General features: G+C 50.0%; 1 protein-coding gene and 1 long non-coding RNA gene across 6 annotated transcripts in view; one reads left to right on the forward strand and one right to left on the reverse strand.

The window, feature by feature from the left end:
- LOC128052559 (uncharacterized) overlaps positions 1-2,127 on the reverse strand; it is a 51,325-nt gene extending 49,198 nt beyond the window's left edge. For all 3 annotated transcript variants that reach the window (XR_008199827.1, XR_008199825.1, XR_008199826.1), the window contains exons 1-2: positions 1,922-2,127; positions 464-649 (exon numbers count right to left, since the gene is read on the reverse strand). This is a non-coding gene — a long non-coding RNA (uncharacterized LOC128052559). The remainder of the gene's footprint in view (positions 1-463; positions 650-1,921) is intronic.
- The window catches only part of SLC25A37 (solute carrier family 25 member 37), a 46,040-nt gene continuing 28,921 nt past the window's right edge, over positions 1,185-18,303 (forward strand). Inside the window, exon 1 of one of the 3 annotated variants that reach the window (XM_052645137.1) lies at positions 1,185-1,507. In XM_052645137.1, coding sequence (XP_052501097.1) covers positions 1,298-1,507 — 210 coding nt within the window. In that variant the 5' untranslated portion in view covers positions 1,185-1,297. Of the gene's footprint in view, positions 1,508-1,814; positions 1,900-5,270; positions 5,358-18,303 lie in introns of those variants that run through there. The other 2 variants (XM_052645140.1, XM_052645138.1) reach the window with 2 other exon arrangements.

Below are 18,303 nucleotides of genomic sequence, written 5' to 3' on the forward strand. Positions count from 1 at the left end.
ATGGGGTTGCAAAGAGTCTGACACGACTGAGCGACTTCACTTTCACTTTAAAGTAACCTGGGTTACACTTTATTTAAGAAGATATTTAATAGCTTGGGATGAGTTTATGAACTAGGATGCACACTCAGTTGCTCAGTTGTGTCTGACTCTTTGTGACCCCATGGACTGTAGCCCCCCAGGCTCCTCTGTCTATGGGATTTACCAGGCAAGAATACTGGAGTGAGTTGCCATTTCCTCCTCCAGGGGATCTTCTTGACCCAGGGATGGAACTCGGGTCTCCTGCTTGGCAGGTGGACTCTTCACCACTGCACCACCGGGGAAGCCCAGGCACATGCAATATTGCAATAGTTTACTCTCTTCGTCACTTTTCTATTGTGATGCCAGGCTTTTAAAGCCCTTCCTGCCCCAGAAAAACGTGCTGAAGGTGCCCATTCAGAAGGGCTTCATCCTGGTGACCACTTACCGTCTTCACTAGTCCAGGGCTGTGTGGCTTTAGCCCCTTTGTTGAGAATAAGGAGGAATAAACTTTCCTCTATGAATCACGTGTTTTCTTTTGAGAAAGAAAAACTTTAGTGTTCGCGCCAACGAAGCAGCCTGGGGCAGGATCTCGAGATTTCACTTTGTTCCCAACATGGTAAATGCTCTTGTGCTGCAGAAAAGGAGGTGCATCCCTCGTATCGCACAGTGGGTCCTCAATTCTGGAACTCCATCCACCCCCACGTGCGCCCCCACTCCTCCTCCAGCCACAATAATTGCTCTTTTATAAATGACATTCGCAGTAACTTCCCTGCTCCAGGCCCGAGGAATGCCAAAGCTTGCTGAGCAATACTATTCGCAACAAAACCCCGGGCTCTGTGGGTAGATTGGCCGCTGTTCCGGATCCCCCTCCAGCCTCAAGCACTTCCCCCTCTGCGATCCGGGTGACCCTTCCCAGCAGCTGCCCCCCTGGCCTGCTCCAAGCCAGGCAGCACCACCCCACCAGGAGGTAAGACGACTTCCCGGGACACCCCACGTCCTCCTCTCGCCCCCGTCCGGTAGCTTGGAAATTTGCACTGGACCGTTACGTCACACAGGGAGGCGGGTCCCCACTATCCTGCACACCAATGGCGCGGCCGGAGCCCGTCTCTTCTTTTTCAGTGATTGGTGTCTCGGGCCCCTCTGCTCCACCCCAGCCCGCCATGGCGTCAGGCCCCGCAGCACCGGGGAGGTGGTTCCCACTTTAAAGAAGTGAAGTTTTTCGCCCCCTCCCCCGCCCCGCCCGCCTCCTGCAGCCTCCCGCGCCGCGCGGAGCCGGCGAATGGAGCTACGCCGTGGCGGCGTAGGGAGCCAGGCTGGGGCGCGCAGGATGGATGGGGACAGCCGAGATGGCGGCGGCGGTTGCAAGGACGCCGGGTCGGAGGACTATGAGAACCTGCCGACCAGCGCCTCCTTATCCACCCACATGACAGCCGGAGCGATGGCCGGGATCCTGGAGCACTCGGTCATGTACCCGGTAGACTCAGTGAAGGTGAGGCTCCAGGAGACTTTAGAGAAGGAGCGAGCGCACGCGTGTGCTTATGCATCCCGCGCGGGAGCCGCCTGGAAGCAGCCCTCCGCAATCGCGCTCCCCTTAAGCGCCGCGGCGCCCCCGGATCTCCTAGGTCCCACCGGGAGCTGGCGCGCGCAGCCTGGGCGCCTGGGAGTGCGCCGCGTAGCTCCTTCCGCTGTGCGCTTGGGCCCCCGGGGGCAAACCACCCCCCCCGCCTCGCGCGCCCACGAGGGTGCCCCAGCCGGCGCCCCGCTTCGCCGCTCCCGCCGAGTTCCAGGCCCAGGCTGCTGGCGGCGCTGCCGCCGGCGAGGAGAAGGGGAGAGCACGGCTGGCCTCGGCGGTGGCGGCGGGGCTCCAGACGGAGCCGGCTGGTATGGCTTTGAGCAGTCTTACCACGCGATCGGAGGGTTTGCGGTCCCGGCTCGTCGCGGCTCCCACTGGCGTGCTCGGTGTCCGAGCCGCGACAAGTGGCGTCAGCTGGCCGCCGCCGGGTGATCGGGGCTCCCACACACGTGCGTCGTCCCCGAGGGGCTCGCCGCCGGGAGCGCTAACCACACTCGCGCCGAGAAACGTGGCCCCGACCCGGCTGGCCCGGCCGCCCGCCCTTTGGCAGCCGAGCAGCTGAGAGGCAGTGAGACAGTGACATTTGCCTTCTCCTTCTGTTGCAGGGAGGCGGGCAGGCAGGCAAAGCGTGTGCTATGTAGCCTTTCTTATGAGTTGTGTAATAGCCGTTCAGTTTGCCCCGCGCTTCCCGGGCAGTTTTAAATGCATTGCTGTCAGGAGGTAGCTTTAACCAGGCGGATTTTTGTCTGAGCTGCACTAAGTCAGCTTGTTCAGGATACGGAATGACCGGGGATAGAGTGCTACGGGGAAGTAATACTATTACTGATACATTGCAGTTCTGTAGGCAGAACTCTTCTAATTCGTACAGCAGCTGTGGAAATTAACATGAAGAAACTGAGGCACAGAGCCATGAACTGGATTAGCCTGCCAGGGCTCATGCACCACCGGTACCCGCCGACTCCAGCCCCGGTGTGCTTCGGAGATTTGGGGACTTCTTTAGGTGGCAGTTACTTTGGAAGGCAGACCCAACAGAGTTCCCCAACTAGCGTCTGTATCTTGTTTCTGTTGCTGGCCGCACATGAGTGGTGGGAAGGCCAGAATGTCTAATGCAGAGGGTTTTCCTGCTCTGAGCAGTTCTTAGAGCTGGCAGTCAGTGGCTGGACAGATACCAGTCCGGAGAGAAGGCCATGGGCATTCACATTAAGGTGAGCCCCAAGTCTTATGTTGTGCTGCTGGGTCTGAGTCATCATCACCCCTCTGCTCTCCGGCATGCCAGAGAGGAACGGTCCTTGCCTGCCAGGGTTATGGAGGCCACAGGGAGATTTTTTTCTCTTAGGTTTTCAAAGTCACTCCAAGAGAGACCCTGGATGGACACCAGGTGGCATTTGTATAGGAAATAATCCTTCACATCTAATAAAAAGTCCCCATATTTGAAGCTGTTGTCTCAAGTGCCTTGGACAGAGTGTGGGAAGGTTAGGAGCCGGGAGATGTCATTTGAGCAGGCATGAGCCGTCAAAGAACTAGACCACTTCTGAGGCTCTTGACCTCTGCTGTGAGTTTGGTTCAAGGCATCATTGGAGCTTGTTTTTAGGGTTAGTTATGCAGCCTGACACTCTTGTGTGTGTGCTAAGTCGCTCAGTCGTGTCTGACTGTTTTGTGACCGTATGGACTGTAACACATCAGGCTCTGTTGTCTATGGGTTCTCCAGGCAAGAGTACTAGAGCGGGCTTCTATTCCCTTCTCCAGGGCATCTTCCTGACCCAGGGATCTAGATCTCTCGGATCTCTTGAATGGCAGGTGGATTCTTTCCTGCTGAGCCACTGGGGAAGCCCCTAAGAGGGCTTAATTGCGTGTGTTTGAATTGTGTGATCTATGTTTAGTCTCTTCCCTGCCCCTCCTTCTGCTCTCTAGGTGTTGGTATGTTTTGATCCACTTGTTACTATGTACTTGGTATTGCTTTCTGTAGCAGTTTTCACTTGTGGACAGGTTAATGTCATGTGTGTGGTCGAAGGAGTTGGTTTAGCTGTCCTGGGCAAGTCATTCTGTGGAACTTGACTGTAAAATGAAGGCTTGGGGGACCTTCCCTGGTGGTCCAGTGGTTAACTGTGCTTCAGACATAGGGGGCATGAGTTCAATCCCTGGTTGGCGAACTAAGATCCCACATGCTGTGTGGTGCAGCCAAAAAATAAAATAAAATTTTAAAAATAATAAATAAAATACAGGTTTGGGTTAGCTAATCAGGAACAATTTCTAGATTCTGGGATTATAATCCTGGCTCTGAATAAAGACCCTTGGGGGTTCTGGTTTTGAGCATAATGGTTTGGCTTTGAAGCATCTCTTGGCGGTTTTTTTGTTTTTTGTTTTTTTTGCTACAGTTTCCTTGGATTACTCTTTTCATTTTGCAGTGGGGCTAAAAGGCACAGAGAGAGTTAAGTGGCATGAGCCCCGCTGTGTGACCCTAGCAAGGCTGCAACAGAGGTGTGCTAAAACCAACATAAGTGTTGGTGTCCAACATGAGATGTCAGGGACCATCCATGCTTCAGACAGGGAAACGTTCCACCTGGGGAGACCTTCACTGTGTTCTTCTTAAATAACAGGGATGGGATGGTGGAGACTGTGAGTAACTGAGTCAGGAGCCCTGGGTTGGGGTTCAAGCCCAGCCCCTAACTTGCTTCATTCTTTAGGCACTGTTCTGTCACTAGTGAAATGGGGGTTATGGACCAGTTAATATTTCCTATTTTTCACCTGTCCCCCTTTCTATGAACACAGAGTACTCATTGTCTTCTTTTTATATTACTTGCAACTTGAAATAATTAATTATACTTGCAGCCCAATCAATGAAAGGAAAAAAAAAATTCCTTCTTGAAAGGAAAAAAAAATTTTTTTTCTTGTATTTTATAAGGCACACATTTTTAACCTTGATCTTGTAAAGTTCAGTGAGAGTGTTCGATGGGCCTGTGTTTTCCAGTTTTTCTCTCCTATATGGTGTGTGGACCATGGTGCTCAGAACTGGTCACTTTCAGTTCTGAGCCCAGCAAGCTGCTCTGTTGTGCCTTACGTGTGGAAAGTCAGCCTAGCGAATGCTTCACATTGTAATATTGCATATACTTTTCTGTGAAATCCCCTCCACCCAATGTCACCTTAATGACTTGCATTTTTCAAAATGGGTGGTGACCATTAGTGGGAGAAACATTCTTAAAAAGCCAGGTTGGTGAGAGTACAAAATATTAATACAAGCATGTGTGGCATGCAGTAAGAAGTACTGTTGCTCTGTGACAGTCTGGGTTGTGTATATGTGTGTTCTCTGAGTGGCTGTGCAAAGTGTACCTCTGGCTAGGCCAAAAAGTCTGAGAAAACACTGAACGTCATCATCACTAACACCTCTCGAGTTCCAGCAGTCAACAGCCTGTGATTCTTAAGTGGGGATTTAGAAGACTTTTGGCAACTTTCCCCCTCCTTTCTGTGTCTTTCTCTCTCCCTTGGCCCCACGTTAGTGGCATATGACTGCTTACTCATCTGTAAAGGGACAGGCTGCCAGGACCTCGCAGTGGTCCCAAGGGAGGGAGTGAGGGGACCCTGTAGGGCTGTCACTCAGAGGTCGCCATGACTTGTTCCATTCCAGCTGGGGCTTTGCAGCAGCTCTGCCGTACACCTCTCTCTCCCTGGTGCTCCAGAGGGCCCAATGGTGTGGTCGCCTAGACCAGCACTTGGGATAGACGTGAGAACCCCTGGTCCGGAGCGCTCAGGACTGTGGGGAGAATGCCAGGTGGGTGGAGGAGGAAATTCCAACCAGATTAGGCACACCGCTCTCCGACCATGCCCCGCGTCTCGCGGTGGCGAAAGCAGGGGCAGAAGGAAACAGGAAAGATTTGAAGCGAGAGATCTTCCGCTGACCCTTCTCTTGCTTTGCTTGTCAGGGAAACGCAGTCCCTTTAAGCTCTGCTGGGGGAAGCCCTCCTGCCCCGCTAGGGTGCAGCTGGATGGCAGGGCACTGACAGCCGGTCGAGCTGGTTGAGTCTAAGCCTTCTCTCTAGGAGCTGGTGGGTGCCGAGCCAGTTGGAAGCCTCGCTTGGCCTCGGGGGTTTCCGGCCCTGGCAGTGCTGAGCTCTGAGGAGCAGCAGCAGCAAGGTGGGCAGGTGCCAGGCAGCTCAGCGTTCCTCCACCTCTGGCTTTGCTCATCTTGGTCTCCGCAGTGCCAAGCAGACTGCTAGGGTCCTCAGCATGGGACGGGGTGATGAAGGCAGCTGCCAGCGTCCCTCCTACCCACTCCAGTGCTTTCAAAACCACATACAGCTCAGGAGATGCCACTCTGCTTCCAAAGAGTGTGAAATCCCAAGTTGCTCTCGTTTTTTGGACAAAAGTACAGTGATTTTTCAGTCTCCTTCCGATCCTGCCCTTCCCTTCTTCTCCATCCTCCTTCAGTGGGAAGGAGCACTTTTCTGTAAGGTGGCTCTGGGAGTGGCGTGGAGTCCAGCGAGGAATTCTTCTTGAACTTCTGTACTGTTGTTCGTTTCATGAATGCCCAGGCCACGTGCTGATGCCCAGGCCTGGGGTCTGCTGGAGGAGTGGGTGCAGGGATCTGGTTCCAGAGACAGCGCTTGGCCCCCATGTGGCTACTTTCCTGCCTACTGCTGGCCCCCTCTGTCCAGAAATGGGGGAGGGCAAGGCCAGGGCAGAGGGCTTGGAGGGGATAGCCCTTGAGATTACAGCGGGCAGCCAAGGTGGCCTCAGATCTTCAATAGGGGGAAGCACTGGGGCTAACTTGGAGGGGGGGTTCAATTACAGTTTTCAAATCACGCCTTGGGGCACACAAGGGGTAGGGGCCGTGCCCTTGAGGTAGGGGGCTTGTCAGGTGAGGCAGAGGGCATCGCTCTGTGGAGTGGGCATCCTGTGCCTTTCCTGGTTGCCCCTGGGCACGTTTTAGCCACCTGTGGCCCTTTCATTGATTAGGGCCTTTGTCCCCTCGATCTTTAGGGTGGTGACCAGTCTCCAAACTCAAGTCCTGCTTTCCTTTGTTTACAGGCTTGGGGTCTGGACCCCTCTGGCATTCCCTGACGCCCTGGATGAACTGGCTTGCTTGTGTTCAAGGAAGCCTTTGGCAGTCTCTCTTGAACCCCCGAACTTTCTGGCTTTTTTCCTGTCTGCCCTGGTCCCCAAGCTTTCCTGCCCAGAGAGTTTTCTTTTTGTTTTTAAATCTTCCTTGTGAGTTCTGCTTCGCCCAAAGCCTGCCCTCCTCTCCCAGCCAACACCTTGGAATGTTCACTGCTGCCATTTTTCATAGGAAGCTTCCTCCAATCACTTTAACTGCAAACGTGCCCTCAGACTCCTTCTGAGCCTTAATTCTCAGCGGCAGAGAACTGGTTTGGGGCAGTTCAGATCCCAGGCTTTTGACTTACCGGTTGGGTGGGACACTTAGCTTTTCGGAATTCTGGTAGTTTCCTTATCTATGAAATGCAGAAGCTAATTTTCTTCCTGCTTTCTCTTTCCTGAACCAACTTTCCCTGGCTTCCTTCTTTATTTTTCCTCTGGACCCTGTGGAAGTTCTTGTAACTGACTCCTTCACATCTTCACTGGATGTTCCTTCCTCTCCCTGTGCCGATAGACATCCGGCGCTTCTCCTGAGGCCTCTCCCTGATGCCTCTCAGGTAGAGAGGATTCCCATTAGTTTAAACCAGGCACCTTGGGGCTGCGACCCTCCCACTGTTACTTGCTCACCGTATCAAGCTCTCCCTTCCCTTTGAGGCTCCTGCCATCCACTTCCACCGGCGTCTGTCCCTCTTCTCCGTGTGTTACCACTCACCTTCTTCTCCACTGGGATGGCGGGGTGGGTAGGGGGAGGGACTCTTGAGCCAGACTGTGGTCCTGCTTCCCACTTGGGTGTGACCTGGGGCAAATGTCTTCACCTCTCTGCCCGGTTTCTCCATTTATAAAAGAAGGAAAAAATGGTACTGATGTCCTGGATATCTGTGAGGGTTAAGTCCTTACAGCGCTTATCATTACCTCCTGTTAGGACTGTCCTCTGGGTGGGACCTTTCAGCTTCAGTACCATCATCAACAACAACACGATCCAGCCACTTTCCCTCATCCTCTGGATGTTGACATCTGGCTCACAGACTGTTCGTTCATCCTGAATTCTATTATCCTGAGAGTGTTCCATTTTGATCACCACCTGACTAACATCCAAGTGCCTCCATTCTTTTTTTTTTTTGCCCACTGCACATTGTGTGGAACTTCCCCAACCAGGGATCGAACCTGTGTCCCCTGCATCGGGAGCACAGACCACCAGGGAAGTCCCAAATCCCTCTATTCTTTACGCCACTCAGGTCCATGGCTGTTACTTCTAAGGGCCTTGTCCTAGCCCTGAACCTTTCTACCCCTGAAATCGTGCATTCAGACATCTCAGAGTCTGGTCATACTGTGTGAAGACTCTCACCTCTTCTCTGTCTCATCTCATTGCATCCCTGACTTCCTCATACAGCCTGGCCCCCACAGCCCATCACGGCAGCCACTCCCCAGCCCATAGTTTCTTTGCCTTGGGATCTTCCAACACCTGCCTGCCCACATCTGATCCCCAACAACCCAATGCCCACAGGGAAGCCCAGCCTTTTGGGAGAAACCCTCACATTGTGTCCACTGTTGCCCTGTGTGCCAAGCGTTTGGGGCCCCAGCCTGGCCTTCCCTGTGCTCTGGTCAGTCAGCTTCCATCCTGCTCAGCAGCTGCTTCAGACTACCTTGCTTCTCAGACTCCCACCCTTCCACTTTTTTCAGCCTGTGTGGCATCTTGCTCTCTGTTCCTAGAGGAACCCGGACTCCATCTAATTCTTCTTCCTCTAACTGTCCTTCCTACTAGCCTGCCAATCCCTCCCCCTTCTTCTATTGTAAAGTAAGAGGGTCCTTCCTTCTTCTAAGGAGAATCAGTGGGTGTAGCAACCACCGATGTACACCTGGGTTTAAATCCTGACTCTTCTCCTGGGCCATCTTACTTGACCTCTCTAAGCTCAGTTTCCTTGTCTATAGACTGGGAATATGAATCCCAAGACCCAGATTCTTTTTTGTTGAAAGAATCAAGTGGGCATGACGTATGTAAAGCTTTTGCTGCAGTGTCTGGTGCCTAAGTTCTCAAGGTCACAGTCATAGTTATTTTGGTCATCTGTCTCTTGAGTAACCCAGTTCCAGTATCTTGGCCTCTACCCCATCCCCATCTCCAGCCATTGGTTCCTTCTTAAGAGCATTTCTGAATCCATACTTGTCTCATCTTAAATAACAAACCAACCCCAGGCAGCTCACCTTGACCCCATGTGCCCCAGGAGTTTTTCCTCCTTAAAATAACAAATGTTGGGAAAGGGTGGTTGACACTCAGTTTCTGCCTCCTCCCCTTGGCACCTCCCCCCTCCCCCCAGACCTCTGGCATTTTGCATCTATTTAGTCACTGTCTCCTGCAGTTTGTTTAGATTCATGTCTGCTGGGTTGGTGCTCTCTAACCATCTCATCCTCTGCTGCCCCCTTCTCCTTTTGCCTTCAGTCTTTCTCAACATCAGGGTCTTTTCCAGTGAGTCGGCTCTTTGTGTTAGGTGGCCAAAGTATTGGAGCTTCAGCTTCAGCATCAGTACTTTCCGGTGACTATTCAGGGTTGATTTCCTTTGTACCCACCGCTCTGCTGAAACCCCACTAGGCTACCAGCGATTTCCTGGCTAATAAATTCAGCTACCCTTTTCCCAGTCTCTCTCGATGACAGGCAGCCTCCTGGTCTTCCTCACAGTTCTGTCCTCCACCTTCTTTTTGTCTCTCGGGACATATCTCTTTTCCTCCCTGGGTGCTGATAACTCACGGGTTGCACGTCTGTGTCTCTGGTCAGGTCTGTCTGGGAGCTGGGTATCTTGTTGCCTTGGAGACATGTCCAGTTGGCTGCCTTAGCGTCCATCATGGACATCCTACCCTCTCCTCTGGTCTTCCCTTTGGCCTGGGCCCCCTTCCTCAGAAGGTTGGGGATGGTCTTCAGCATTTCCCCCATCTCTGCCCCCCTTCCCCTCTCCCCATATGCTTCCAAGACCTGTCCACTCCTGCATCTGTGATCCTCCTTAGATCTGTTTTCTTCTCCCTTCTGCTGGTTCAGGGGACTCTGCTGCTGTCTCCTGTACTTTGCGGGCTTCCCTGATCACAGAGTCACAACTGGATAAACCCGCCCCTTCTCTCCCCTCCTTTTTTGCTCGCACTTCCCCACTGCCCAGACCTGCTTTTCTCCACAGCATGTGTTACCCTGTAACCCACAATACCATTAACTTAATACGTATAAGTTTACATAATTTAGTATTTTTTTCATAGTTGTAATATGATCTCCATTTTTCACAGTCTGTCTTCCCTCATTTGAATGTCAGCTCCTAAAGGGCAGGAATTTTTGACTCCTTTGTTCTCTTGGGTGTTCCCTTTGCCAGAAACAGTTCCGGGCACATAGTAGGTGCTCAGTTAAGTATTTGTTGAATGAATGCCCACATATCCTTCTTAGCTGATCCTGCTCATCCCCAGTTTTCTCTCCTTAAACAGGGAAGAGTAATAATACTCATCCTACCTACCTTTCAGATCTACTTAATTGAGTCTTGGAAGAAAATGCAACCAGGTTTGTAGTGATCACAGTTTATAAAGCTTAAAGCTCTCTGCAGGTGCCAGGCCATGGTGTTTATTATCAAATGAGGATCATGTTAAAGGGGCGAAGCTAGCTGATTGGAACTGAAAATCCAGCCTGTTCTCCATGGTGCAGCAGAGCCTGAGAGGGGCCTGAGGGGGTCGAGCTGCAGCCCCATTGTCTCAGTTCACTTCCGGTAGTGTCTCTCTCCACCTGATACCACATGGCTGTCCCCATTGCCTTCAGAATAAACCTGGACTACCTTGAGTGGCATGCTGAGACCCAGACCCTCTCTCTCCCCCTCGGACCTACTCTCCAGAGACATGTAAAGGTTTTCTGTGACTCTTTGTTGAATGAGTCAGTTGTTTTAAAAAGATGTGAGGTGGGGGTGGGGGAAGTGCTTTAAAACCTGCTATTAAACAAGTGCTAGTTTTTATTTTGTTTTGCTTAGTGTTGTTTGGGATCCCTACTGTCCTTGGCCACACAGAGACTCTCTCAGCCCCTTTGTCTGTCCGTTTTCTGTGGTGGAACCCACAAGCCCCTGATGAGGCTGTTTATTCATCTGGCCACCCACTTCATTCGTGCACACTGACTGTGGGCCCTCCTTAACCAGGCAACCAAAATAAGTCCTGGCTCCTATTTCCAGAGCCTGTTCCCTGTAATTAGACCCTGAGCTTAGGTGATGAGACCGGCTCACTTTGGGGAGAAGAATGACCCAACTTGATATTGACTTCCATATGGGTGCAAGGGCCGGGGTGTGTGAACTCAGAAGGGTTCAGCCTGCCATCTTGAAATTCTGGGGCCGGCAGGGCAGTGTCACTGGGGGCTCTTTGCTGGGCACTGTTGAGTTGGCTCCTTCCCCTCTGGGAAACAGTGGCCTTCAGTTGTACTGTGCCCCACCCCCCACCACACACACACATCCTCTTCCTCACCCCTGCAGTTGTTAGTCATTCTGGAAGCTGAAATTGGCTCCCAGAAGGTAACTTTGAGAACCAACCCCCTGCCCCGCCCCCTACCCGCCCAGTAATCCCAGCCTGCCGGGAAGGGCCGTTGTCTGGTCACTAAGAAGTGTTTTGGTTTCACATTCGTGCTTTCTCTCTGAAGAGAAAACAAAACATGTTGAAATAGAGCGAAATCCCAGCAGCAGCTTGGTTGAAGCAAAAGTTGCATAACAGGTTTAGGAAATGTCTGGCCACCGTGGGTCAGGTGGAGGGACTGCCACTTTGTGTCCCCGAGAGGATGTCCCCTGGGGCCACAAGCCTCTGGATCCATCACACACAAAATCCTGTGAGTGACTCAGAAAGGCGCTGTCCCCTGAGGTCTGGTGGCAGAGGCCCCTGATGTATCTCTCAGTGTGGTCTCAGCCTTTGTTCCCTGGAGATGCTGCTGTGGGTAGGCGTTGGGGAGGGGGGCATGTGTGTCAGACTTGTGCTGGTGTTGGGACCCCTGGAAAGGGCACTAGGCTGGGGGTGGAGGGGTCAGGCCCCATGAATTGAAGTCCCCATCCTGCCACTCATCTGCTTGGAAACCTGGATGAGTTATTTCTCTGGCTTGGTGTCTCCGTGTCTCATAGACTATTATTAGTCGCCTGGACTGACATCATCTGTTTACCTACTGGACAGGGCTGTTGCGTAGCGCAGGTGGGATCACTTTGCAGGTGGCTTGTCTCAGTCGTGTCCACCTCTTTGTGACCCCATGGACTCTAGCCCACTAGCCTCCTCTGTCCATAGATTTCTCCCGGCAAGAATTTTGGAGTGAATAGCCATTTCCTTCTCCAGGGGATCTTCCTGACCCAGGGATCAAACCTGCATCTCCTGCATTGCAGGCAGATTATTTATCCTCTGAGACACCAGGAAAGCCCAAACCTCGACAGGCCCCACTAATGACAGATTGTATCAGAGGTAATATGCTGAATGATTAAGGGCCTTTCAGGTTAACAGCATGGGCCCTGAGTCCAGACTGCCTGACTGGTGCCTGGACAAATTGCTGAAACCTTTCTGTGCCTTATTTTTCTCATCTGTGAAATGGGAATGAAACACTACACACCTCATAGTGTGTTGCTATGAGAATGAATTATGCTACAACTAGAATGTTAAGAATAGTGTCAGTGGTAAGTGGTAAGCTCTTACTTTCTATTAGCTCCTATTATCATTTCTGAAAGTGTTACTACTTTTTTTTAGACTGATTTTTTTTTAATTCATTTTTTATTTGCATTGGATCTTAATTGACACCCACAGGATCTTCGTTGCATCAGGCAGGCTCTTTCGTTGCCGTGCATGGGCTCTCTAGTTGTGGCAGATGGCCTCAGTAGTTGTGCGGCACACAGGCTTAGTTGCTCCACATGTGGAATCCTTATTCCCTGACCAGGGATCATGCCCACATCCCCTGCATTGCAAGGTGAATTCTTAACCACTGGACCACCCCAGAAAGTGTTATTGCTTGAATGCTTGGTTATACTTGTATGTTGCTGTTGTAACTCTATATTGCATTATTTTTGTGTTGTTTTAACCTATATTCTGTCACTTGATCCTCTTAGCTCTCCTTTGAAGATAGGAAAAGGTACCCAAAGTCTCTCATTTCATAAATGAGAAAACTAAGCTTCAGAACAATAACATGGCCTGGAACTTGCGCCTCTTTCTGCTATACCAGCACTGAAGGTACTGGTACAGACCTTTATACCATGGACAAAGCATAAAGCTCTCTGCAGGTGCGAGGCCATGGTATTTATTACCAAACTGGGATCCTGTTAAAGGCAAGTTGAGGAAAGGAATCAGGTAGGAGCAAGCATGTGAAGTGCTGAGATGTAGACTCATGTTAATGATGGCAGAGCCCTTGAGCTGGGTTCTGAGAGGAGACTTTGGGGTCCCAGCTGCATTTTTGGGAGGGAGAAACTGGAGCTGAGGAAGCTCTGGCAAACAGTCATAGTCTAGCATGGAACTCGGAGCTCTAACTTGTAGGTAGGAGTTCCTTGGTCTCCTGTTCCAATATGTAGGGCAAGGGGATGATCACAAATGGTTATTGCCATAGGATATTTTTGGTTCTCTCTGGCTTCTTTCTCTGGAGCAAACTGCAGCTGCTATGGCACATTCTCATTTTAGCAGTGAGTCAAAGTTGGACTCGGTATAGTAACTTGATTTTGGATTAGCTTAAGGATTCCTTTCCAAAAGACAGCCTAAAAATGACCTGGGGAAAGAGTACTACATCATAGTTCCTTGGTCTGCTAGGGCTGCAGTTTTCTCATCTCAAATAAGGAAGAGTAACAATGCCCGCTGCACCTCCCTTTCAGTTCTACTTAATACATGTGGTAAGAAAACACAGCCTGTTTTGCAGTCAACAGACCTTTATACCATTTACAAAGTATAAAGCTCTCTGCAGGTGCCAGACCGTGGTATTTATTATCAAACTGGGATCCTGTTAAAGGGGTAGGTTTAGCTAGTTGGAATGGAAAATACAGGCTCTGGTTCCGGCCACTGCAGGATTCGCTGCAGCTGCATGGCCTTGGGCACTTAGCCTCTCTCCTTACCTTCTGTGTCTCCCATCTGTTGAATAAAGACCAGGGTGGCCGTCTGCCACCACCTCTTTCGCTGGGTAATCAGGAAGAGCCAATTATACTCTGGGGCATGCTCAGAAATACATTTAAAATTGATGATGTTGGACCAGCGATGAGAGGCCTGCATACAACTTCTGTGATTAAGGCAAGTGATTAAGGATTCCTCCAGGGAGTGGGGGCCCCTCCCTTTCATCTCCATGGGGTTATCACCTTAGAGGCTCCATTTCATTTTGCAGGTGAGTCTGTCCCCTTGAGTGGCAGGCGGGTGAGGTTGGGGACTGAGAAAGGTGGCCGATCATCCTGAAGCATGACTCTCTGTATCTGCTAATGCCCTTACCTACTTTGGTCCCTTGCTGCTCTGTGTGCTATGGTTACTCATGGCCACTGATTATTGAAAGTAAGAAGGGGAGGAGGTAGGGCACAGATGCCTTTGTCCTGGGGTCCCTGGTCCTCCTTTCCTCACACTGCCCACAGGGAGGGGGTTTTGCTGGCATGTTGCCTTGCCCTGGTCCTGGCAGATGGTGTGGAAGGTGGATGTGAGGGTGGGTGCTGGCAGCTGCAGGAAGCTTGCCAGCCAACTTGCTAGGAATGGAAACATGCAGGGCCCTGCCTCTGACTTGCAGTGGGGTGCTCTGCTCCCCTGGAATAGAGGCTGTAGCCCATGGGTATCCCAGGGCTGTCTCCAGCCTGAATTAGAGGAACGAGTGATTGCCTGATGATCAGATCTCAGAAGCCACACTGAAGAAATAGGGGGAAACCTTTCTAAGGGAAAGAAGATGCTGGTGTGTGTGTACATGAGTGAGAAAGTCTAAGGACGAACCCAGGGCATGTCATGGACTGTAGAACCAGCTCTCTTCCCTTAGTCACTGTTTCCACGGCTTGTTTGCTAAGTGTTGGCTTGCATAAGCCTGATTAATGGAATTTCTCTACCGAGAAAGAGTTAAAAGGCATGTGTAAAAGTGCAGCATCATCCCCTAGTCTTCATTTTAATGACAATATTAATTCAAAACTGGGAGCATGTGGGTGTGACTACATGTGCCAAGCACTGGAAGCCTGGAGGCTTCTCGCCTGTGAGGTCCGTCCCCGCAGAAGTCCCCTGTCTGCCAGGAGGACAGAGGTATCATTGAATTTTTCCTGGAGGTGGGTGATGAGTCTCTTCTCACAGAAACCAAACCTTGTCAAGAGCGATCAGGAAAAGGGCCCTGGAAGAAATAATATATCAACATCTGTATCTAGACCGAAGGACATATAGATGGTAGGACAGAACTGTACAGGTCCCTCTCCCTTAGAATGTCACAGCCTGTCCCCAGGGTGCCTGGCCATCTCCAGAACACCTGTGCCCTCCCCTGTCACTCTGATTTTGGGTTTCTGCTCTGAGCCTTCTGCCCACAGAATCAGCCAAGGAAGTTTTTGTGTTGGAGGTGGGGAGGGGGTCACACCAGGGCCTGCCCCCCATTCTGAAATTCCTTCTTCTTCCCTCCCCCCGCATTCTGAATTTTAATTCACTGTTTGACCACCAAGTGACTGCTTGGCAGCATCCAGGGAGGCCCAGCCTCCCCCTGGTGGGAACTTTGCCTGCAGAGCTGAGGACCGGAGGAGTCGATAACACAGAGGAAGGGAGGAAAGCTGTCATGTCACAGGCATGTCTGCTCATAATCGGCTCCTAACTGATGGGTGACATGAGTGGCAAATGCCAGCTGGAGCAGCAGCCAGGCAAGTAGCTAAAAATTAAATACAGGCACATGATTTGGTGAGGTTTAGGGTTTGCCTGAGTAACCTTTTCAGGCCCAGATCACAGTTTAGAGGGTGATGAGAGAAACGTGGCGGTGACGGAAGTTAATCTCGAGCCCCATACGGGGACCTGTGATGGACACTCAGATTCCTGCCTCATTCCTTGTTACTTCCTTTTAATGACATTAAAATGTTTCTATTCCTTTATCTTTGGCTTTGCTGAGTCTTCACTGCCGCATGGGCTTTTCTCTGGTCACGAAAGTGGGGGCTGCTCTCTAATCGCAGTACTTGGGCTTCTCATTGCAATAGCTTCTCTGTTTGCGGAGCACAGGCTTTAGGCTCACAGGCTTCAGTAGGGGTGGCTCCTGGGCTCTAGAGCACAGGCTCAGTAGTTATAGCACACCGGCTTAGTTGTTTCACTGCGTGTGGAATCCTCTAGGACCAGGGATCGAACCTGCGTCTCCTGCATTGGCAGGCAGATTCTTTACTGCTGATCCACCAGGGTCGCCCCCTCCTTGTCACTTTTTAAAGGCACCTGAATAGTTGGTCTTTTTTTTTTTCCTGCCCTCTCTTTTTGAGTCCTTCTGTCTCTGGTGGATCCTTCTCTAAATGCAAAGAGTTCAGTTCCTGGGGCTTGTCCATCCACCTCCAGTGATTCTGATAAAGACTGGAAGCTGCTGGCTCTTGAGGATTTTCCTTCTGGTGCCTGTATCAGTCCAGGTTAAGAGAGAAATGCTCCTGGATCTCCCAGCTTCTAAAAACTGAGTCCTGTTTCTCCACAAGACCAGTCCTGTAACACGGGCAAGAACTGACTGACCCCAACGCCAGCCTTCTCTTTCTGCGTCTGTGGATTTCCCTGGCATCTGAGGTCTTTGTTACTAAACCTGCTGGGTGTTTTGAAGGAGGACGTGCGTGGGCCTTTTTCAGTGTTGCTTAACAATGCCGAGCTGTTCCCCAGGAGAAACAGTTGGGGTAGAAGCAAAAGTTGGATCTGGTGGACATTAAACCATAGAAGATGCCCTGCTGGAATAGGGGCTGTCAGTGAAAGGGTTAATAACCTAAAATGAGCGAGAAAGACTAGAGAACTCTCTTTTAGTGTAAGTGTGTTGAAAAACTGTTTTCCCTAGAATCTTGGCTTCTCAGACAATCACTGAATTAATGAGTGTATTTATGCCAGGAAGTGTGAAGCATTAAATAAATTTATTTTGAAAATGACTGAAGATTTATAATTAGTTCTCAGAGCAGCAAGAATATCAGCTTCACTCAGTCAGACAGAGCAAGACAAATATCATATGATGTCACTTGTGGAATCTAAAAAAAATGTTACAGATGAACTTATTTACAAAACAGAAACAGACTCAATGACAAAGAAAGCAAATTTACAGTTACCAAAGGGGAAGGGGGATGGGGAAGGGATAAATTAGGAGTTTGGGATTAACAGATACACACTACTATATATAAAACAGATAAACAACAGGAACCTACTGCATTGCACAGGAAACTATATTCAATACCTTATAATAACCCATAATGGAAAAGAATCTGAAAAAGTATTTTATATATATATATATATATGAATTATATATATATGAATCACTTTGCTATACACCTGAAATTAAATAGCATTGTAAATCAGCTATAATTCAATTTAAAAAAATACCTAAAGCAAGATGAAAAAGACATTGATTAAAAAAGAAAGAATGTCAGCTTTAGCAATTTTTTTTGTAAAAAAAAACAGAGTAATAATAAGGAATACATTGACACGTTAGAGAGACTCCTGGTTCCTTCTTTGCCTCTGAGAAAGTCTTTTGAGGTTCAGAAGGAGGTAGAGAAGAAGTTGACACTGCAGTTTGTCACCATGGGATCAGTTATCCTTGGAGTTAGTGCTGTTCCCTCCACTGGCATCCGTGATTGGCCCAGCCGGTGACACTTCCCCTGACCTGGTGTAAAAATTCTCACTTTAACCTCCTCTTGAATGTCTCTTCCAGGGTCTTTTGAGTTTTCTGATAATCTAATCATAAGAAAATTTCTGAAATTCCCTTTCAGAACCTAAAAAAACGAAAGTTAACTACAGAGCTGGGCTTTTACTAGAAGTGGCTTTTAAATTGAAAACAGATTTCTGATCCTCTCTGAGCAGCCAGAGTTGAAGGGACAGGAAGAACCTTTGCCAACCGAGAGCTTGAGTATGGAGGGCAGGGCATGAAAGGAGGGAAAACATAGCAAAATGGATCCTTTCTCTGGAGACACACACAGAACATTAAATTTGCATTTTAGGGTGAGTTTTAATTAGCTTGTGATAACCAGAAGCCCACCAGCCCAGCAGACTCTTAGAAAGCATTTCAGTTGTCTGAGTCTCAGTTTGTTCATCTGTAAAATGGCAAAATGGAACTAAAACTATATGGTTTCTTAGGAGGCTGCTAGTTCTAAAAGTTCTACTCTTTGTTTGCATGGGCTGTATAACTTTGGGCACTGTCTTTTGATTTGGAATGTAAAGTATAGACTTACAAGCCCTTCGGCTTGGAGGAGGAAGCTAGGAGGACGACCCCCCACACCCCGACACACACACCCTGGAATTCTACCAGGGAGCTAGCAGGAAAAGAACTAGATGCCCAGATACTTTTGGGGGACCTTGTTTCCCAGGGTATCTGCCAAGAAATGGTAGTCTGTTTAATTTACTTGAAACCTTTAACTGCAACACTAGAAGACTGTGAACTGTTCATTCAGACAATTCTAGAAATGCTGAATGGCCACAGTCCCACCGTGGAATCAGGGTGGGGGGAGCCATGTAGCCGATGCTTCTGGAAGGCTCTG

The sequence above is a fragment of the Budorcas taxicolor genome, chromosome 8 (genome assembly GCF_023091745.1).
Source record: "Budorcas taxicolor isolate Tak-1 chromosome 8, Takin1.1, whole genome shotgun sequence".
Lineage (NCBI taxonomy): Eukaryota > Metazoa > Chordata > Mammalia > Artiodactyla > Bovidae > Budorcas > Budorcas taxicolor.